This window comes from Eptatretus burgeri, chromosome 4 (genome assembly GCF_056783735.1).
Source record: "Eptatretus burgeri isolate ZD-2024b chromosome 4, Ebu_testis_v1, whole genome shotgun sequence".
Classification (NCBI taxonomy): domain Eukaryota; kingdom Metazoa; phylum Chordata; class Myxini; order Myxiniformes; family Myxinidae; genus Eptatretus; species Eptatretus burgeri.
The window spans coordinates 34,683,112-34,689,855 of NC_140964.1; the positions used below are offsets into that span (position 1 = coordinate 34,683,112).

General features: G+C 44.6%; 3 protein-coding genes across 4 annotated transcripts in view; 1 reads left to right on the top strand and 2 right to left on the bottom strand.

The window, feature by feature from the left end:
* The window catches only part of VCL (vinculin), a 61,135-nt gene extending 59,560 nt beyond the window's left edge, over positions 1–1,575 (bottom strand). Inside the window, exon 1 of one of the 2 annotated variants that reach the window (XM_085877362.1) lies at positions 1,397–1,575. The gene's annotated coding sequence lies outside the window, so the exon portion shown is untranslated. The remainder of the gene's footprint in view (positions 1–1,396) is intronic. The other variant, XM_085877363.1, reaches the window with a different exon arrangement.
* Positions 1,576–2,314: 739 nt separating this feature from the next.
* LOC147027786 (uncharacterized) overlaps positions 2,315–6,744 on the top strand; it is a 68,703-nt gene continuing 64,273 nt past the window's right edge. The window contains exons 1-2 of the mRNA XM_085877369.1: positions 2,315–2,365; positions 2,480–2,712. The gene's annotated coding sequence lies outside the window, so the exon portion shown is untranslated. The remainder of the gene's footprint in view (positions 2,366–2,479; positions 2,713–6,744) is intronic.
* The window catches only part of LOC147027787 (uncharacterized), a gene marked incomplete at its 5' end in the record, with an annotated part of 6,074 nt that continues 3,495 nt past the window's right edge, over positions 4,166–6,744 (bottom strand). Inside the window, one exon of the mRNA XM_085877371.1 lies at positions 4,166–4,659. Within this exon, the coding sequence (XP_085733497.1) occupies positions 4,437–4,659 (223 nt within the window). The remainder of the gene's footprint in view (positions 4,660–6,744) is intronic.

The window sequence follows — 6,744 nt, forward strand, 5'->3', positions numbered from 1 at the left end:
TCCACATCCGGACTGCAGGTATCTTCAGTCCAGACCGTCCGAATCCCCGTCAAAAGGCCTCTGGTGTTTATCCATTCAGACCAACTTGATAAATGATAAACTCTGGAATTGATTAACGCAGGAGGTGATTAACGTTTCGATTTAGATCTATTTAACATAACAGGGAAATCCGACGCAGGGGGAGGCCATTCGGCCTACCATGTCTGTGCTGTATCCGACGCAGGAGGAGGCTATTCGGCCTACCATACCTGCACTGCATGAGCACCAGGTGTGTGTTCTGTGAGCAAGCAGCTTGCTAAGCCGCTTGCTTGGTTCAAATGGCTCAAACAATCACTCCAACACAACGAAGTGCTTGGCCCCGCTCAACAAGATGGTGGTCTCCAAGGAAACCGTGCTATTGTGGTCCTCGAGCAAATGCTGTCCAGGTTGTCGTTTTCAGATGTACTTAGTCCTCTTGTGACAACTTCCCCAAGGCTACAAAGTACAGAGTAGGATGAGGATGAGGATGAGGAAGAAGATGAGGATGAGGAGCTCTGCCAAACCTCTCTATGGACCCTACCACTGTGCATTTTGGGGGGATGGGTGGGCGGTTTGCATGCTTGTAGATCTTGAAAAATTAAGATGGAAGATACAAGTAAAAATAAAAGGATGAAATGCATATTTACATCTGCGTTTTGAGTGCGATGATAAATTGGCGCCAAGAAGAAAGTCGAAATTAAAATCGCCCTCTTTTATTAATTTAATTATTTCAAAGAAACGTCGATAACGCGGTCAGACTAAATTCCCAGAATGCACCACGGCAAATCGTGTCTGTAATCAACCATTTGCAGGTGCTCGACTTGCCCAGTCATCATTGTTGGTTCTGCGATGTTCCCCGGATTAAAAAAATAAAAAATTCCTGCCCCGAAAAAAGAAAAAAAAACGGGGCACTGCATCACCGGGACAGCGGTATTCCAGGCGAATAATGAAATGAGCTGTCACGTGCCGCCTCGGAGACACACACACACACACACAGGAGCTGCTCGATCATTGAAAGATTTAAATTCAAGGCTCGACCTTCAACCGACAAACCACCACCTTACAAATGGAGACCCGGGGAGAGAGAGAGAGCATCCAACGACCCCCCCCCCGTCCCTCAGTCCCTCAGTCCCTCATCAGTCGTGACGTTGAAGCATGAAACACCTCACTCAGGTTGTGTAAGTTACAGAGACGTAAAGAATAATATATAAATATATAAACATACATATCGCAATTAATTATCTATCGTCTGAGAACCAGCTCGAGTAACAACACTTTCCATACAAGGGAAGGTAAAAAAAAAATAAAAATAAAAAATAGTTAAACAGCGAACTTTAACCCCCGTTACCAGGTTACCCCGACTCGACTAGCAGGTTACCTTGGTACGGTCCGCACGGTCCGAACTCGGATGTTTTACTCGCAGGGAGTTCCCTCGACTTGCGGTTCGGGTTTTCTCTCAGAAACGCCCTCAGCACGACGGACGGAACTGTTGGAACCCTCGTCACTCATTCGTCCCACTCACCACACCCACCCACAATGGCCGCAAACGGAAACGGCTCCACCCACGACCTTCCCTCACTCACTCACATTCGCACTTCCCCGTCTTTCTTTCTTTCGTTCCTCATTCGTTTAATACATTTCACTGATTCTCGTTTTCCACGATTCTTTCAACCGACTTTCCTCTTTCGTTAAAGCACAACACCTCTTCTCTTCCCTCCAATCTCCAACTACAAACCATGCCAACCAACATTCAGCCACCAGTAAACCACCTGGATAGGTTAATGGGGAAGATGGTGATGGTGGTGATGGTGGTGGTGCACCATCTTGAAGCCCTGGAGTGAAATGGACAAAGGAACCAAAACAAAGGGAAAGTTTGTTCCATGAAAGGGAGAAATGAAGACCAAGGACTTGAGCTCCATGGAATCTAGACCTGAGGAGGTGTTGGTGGTGGTGCACCATCTTGAAGCCCTGGAGTGAAATGGACAAAGGAACCAAAACAAAGGGAAAGTTTGTTCCATGAAAGGGAGACATGAAGACCAAGGACTTGAGCTCCATGGAATCTGGACCTGGGGAGGTTAATGGGGAAGATGGTGGTGGTGTTGTTGTTGTTGGTGGTGCACCATCTTGAAGCCCTGGAGTGAAATGCACAAAGGAACCAAAACAAAGGGAAAGTTTGTTCCATGAAAGGGAGAAATGAAGACCAAGGACTTGAGCTCCATGGAATCTGGACCTGGGGAGGTTAATGGGGTTGGGGGTCAGTGAAAGAATGTGTGCGTGCTGGTGTTGGGAATGGGGGGGGGGGTTGAAGGGCTCAGAGAGCACAGGGAGCTGGACCAAAGGAGATGAGGTAAGAAAAGAAAATAAGAGGATCATCGACCCGTCGGGGATGTGAGGGATCCAGCGTCATGCAGGTCCTTATTCGGGTGGATGCCACTAACGTTGAGAGCTTTTGTTTCCACAGAATGCCAGACATCTGGGATGCTGGTGCACCATCTCTTACTGGGGAGCAGGACTCCATCAAGCTATGGACGAAGGCCTTGCAGGTTGCGAGTGCTGCAGTTTCGATTTTAAAGGAATGACCAATCGGGGGAGGATGCTCGCTCTGAGGCTGGCCCAAGGAAGGCCATGGCTCTTCATGAGGTCCAGAATTTCAACACGAAACCTCTTCGAGTGGCTCACCATGAAAACAGATAAGTGGGTTCATTTAAAAACTTCATAAAGCATTCAAAAGCTGTTAGGTTTGAAAATTAAAAATGAAAAAAAAAAGAAGAAAACACTGCTTTTTGGGGTTTGGTATAAACTATAAGGTGTGGAAGACAAAGTTAATGAGGTTTACTCAAAAATGGTGGTTCACAAAGTCAGTCTTCACACTCCAACCCCAAAACTTTTTGTGCAGAAAAGTTAATATACAAGTTGTCTAGTCCACCACATCCAGGAATCTGCTACTTGTAGTGGGAAATCAGACAGCGAAGAGCTTGCTACAGTCAGGATACCTTTATGGTCCCAGTTTTAGGATACCACATCAGTTAAATGGTTTACACCTGTTACTGACAGACAAGTTAATGATTTAGATTGAAAATAAAGTGGATTGTTAACTAATTAACTGAACACGATCTCGATGCTGGAATTTGACTCCAGGGAGGTCCTGTTGTCTTATTCTTCTTTACTGGCCACCATTATCCCACCCAATTATTGTGGGGTCAGCTGGGGGGAAGCTTGGCCCAAGTCTTCAAGAAGGGCTGGTTTGACTAGTGAGGGCAGGAATTTGGAATTTGTTTATGGTGCAGGCGATGGCTTGCCTACTCTTCACGAAGGACAGCATGGGATCTTTAAATCCACCAACGAATGCTGGCAGGCAGCACGCCAGTTCAACATCCATCAGAAGGACAACACACACATTGATGAATCACCCTCCTTGTGAAACACCGGAATGACAGTTAATAACTGGGTCGAGATTTCAACCCAGGCGAGACAGCTGAGAGATGACTGTGTGTACCTCCAGGGCATCCAGGAAACACAACAGAGGTCCTCTAACAATTTAATAAATACTAGTGCGGGCCCGTACATGCATGCCCGTACGTGCGTGGCCATATGTGGAAAAAAAACAAAACAATTGTGACGTCATCGTGACGTCAAAGCACCGTGTCCTGTCATTGGTTGGCAAATAAATGGCCGTAACTTGGGAACCGCTTGTCCGATTAATATCAAACCTTGAAAAGGCACATCCACAGGCCCCCAGCAATATTCCTGGCAAGTTTCAATTAGATCGGACCAGTGGTTGTCGAGAAACAGCGGTCGCAGACACACAGACACACAGAGATTGCTGGAATTATAGATAAACGAGTACGTATAATCGTAACTGTGATATGCGAACTTCCGGGCCACGCACGTACGGGCATGCGAGAGCGAAGAAACGGCCTGTGTGGTTGTTTCTTGCTCGCGGTTGGAATATTTATTTATTATTATTTTTTTTTACGGGCACGTAAATCTAAATTGCGAATAATTATTCGTAATTTAGATTTTAACGGCCAATTATTCAATTAGCGCCAACGTATTTTACCTTTTCGCAATGTCGTCGCAAGGAAAAACAAAAAGAGAAGAGAAGAGAGAGAAAAAAATTTACTTCCTGGTTCGGAGCATACCAGCTCACTCTGATGTTACCGAAATTTATGCACCGTCTAATATGAAAACGATCATAACTTGGGGCATCGTGTTTATCTATAAATGCGCATAAGAAATCGAGAAATTATTAGAATACACGAAGTCATCATTATCCGGAAGCTCATACGTTGTAACCCGTAATGGGGAACGCGGCTGAGGTTCCCTTCCCCCATCGGCCACGCCCACGCAATAACATGTCTTGTCATTGGTTTGGTAAATAAATGGCCATAACTTGGGAAGCACTTGTCCGATTAATATCAAGCCTTGAAAAGGCACATCCTCAGGTCCCCAGCAATATATCTGGCAAGTTTAAATTGGATCGGACCAGTGGTTGTCGAGAAACAGTGGTCACACACACACACACACACACACACACACACACACACACACACACACACACACACACACACACACACACACACACACACACACACACACACACACACACACACACACACACACACACACACACACACATTGCTGCAATTATAGATAGATGAGCTCAACTCCAAGACCAGAAGACAAAGGCCTCCTTCCTGCATTGAGGATCACAGGATGAGTAAATGGATTAAAGCAAACAAATTCAAAAGAAAATGAACTAGCATCCGTTGAAGACAAAGTCTTCGATATCCCCCGCCATAGTAAATGAGGATGAACAAACTTATATTCCCTAAGCGTGTGCAATACGTATGTGAAGTTTCCCCTTGATCTGACCAGCCATTCTGGAGATGTTTGAAGGTTTTAGGGTAAATTCAATATGGCCGCCAAACCATGTGACCTATCAATTAGAAATTCACAGACTTGTGAAAGTGTGGTTGAAATTTTGCCTCAATCTGTCCCAGCCGTTCTGGATAAGATGATTTTTAAAATTTACTAATTTTCAATCCAAGATGGCTGACGAACCATGTGACCTATGACATCATAAATTTACATTCTGCCTCCAATCCTCCAGTGGAATACGTGTGTGAAGTTTCGTGTTAATCGGATGAGGTGTTTTTCTATCCAAGATGGCCACCAAACCATGTGACTTGTGATGTCATAATTTTTACTATACATGCAGATATGATGGAAGATGATAGTTGCAAATTTTCGCTTCATTAGGTTATGTGATTCCAGAGAAAACATTATTTAATATTTTCTTGAATCCAACATGGCTGCCAAACTATATGACCTATCAATTAGAAAATATCAAAAGGCACCAGTTCACCACTTGCTTGATCTGTGTACCAAATTTCGTAAATATATCTTGAGGGGATTTGTAGTTAAGCTCCGGAAACGAAATGTGACGGACGGACAGACAGACGGAACCAATTTCTATATCCCCCGCCAACTTCGTTGGTTGGCGGGGGATAAAAATAATTATAACAATAGTAATTTTTAAAAACCTTTTTTTTTTTTGCATCCAAACTTAGTCCAGGCATTATGTCCAAGTGATGGTCCCACATTGCTAACTTGGTTAACCACCATGTGAAAGGAGAACTAGCTCTCTGTAGAGCGGATTTGCAGCTTGATGCTGCGTTGGCTGAGATAAAGGGTGTCGTGTTGTGCTTCCAGCTTCTCTTTCTTGTCGAACTCTTGATCTCCGCTCACTTTTGCTGAACCCTGCAAGTCACTCGAGGAGGAGGAGGGGATAAATAAATGAATTAAACAATGCATGAAATCCTTCCATCCACTCTCTCCGCTCCTGGCTCAATTTACGGCTAATCTTCAGCAATCTTTCAACAGCACTGCCCATCCTTGCCAAACAACCTTCTCCACTCACTTAATGCTGTTTATCCAACAAAAAATTGAGTTAGCTTAAATCAATGGCATTCACCATGTCCATGCATTCAGGTTCCTTTGCATAGTGCCACGAAGGACATCTATTTACAGTGGGTGTAAATCCTGGAGCAGAACTGGCAACTTGATCCGTGTTTGTTTTAGCAGGCAAAACTGCACCTCTTGTGCCCCGCTTTGCAGTCCGACATTCCAATTTGGGAGCACCGGTACCAATTCGAGCTTCAGCTATTGATCCACAAAGATCCAGCATTACCTATAGACCGTACCCAATGAAACACCATTCCAATTCATGAATAGCTGCAACTCAAATCAGATATTTTTAGGCAGGAGAATATATTCCAAGCTTGTAAACGGCTTCAGATTCATACAAGCAAAGACACACTCGGTCTCTCTCATTATACTTCTCTGCAGTACAAGAAAAACAAGTTTTAGTCAATAATGCAAGAAATGTTTTTATTACAAGCAAAGGTACCCAGCATTACCAGGCAACTCCAGGTCCCTCCTCCAACATCCCCCTCCCCTCAAAATGAATTTCACCATCACTGTGTGCCTGATCATCTTCTTCGGCTCTCTGGGCTAGCAGGATAGCCAAGAGGTATGCACACTCACCTTTGAGTGATCTAGCCTGGGTTCAAATCTTGACACAGCGATGAACTGTCACCCTGGTGTTTTGCATGCAGATCAGAATGATCAAAATGCCAGCACTCGCCGTCGTACGTTAAAGAGCCATCGGTATTTTTTGCCGAGAGTAGGTGAATTGTCGCCGGGATCGTCAACAAAATCGCA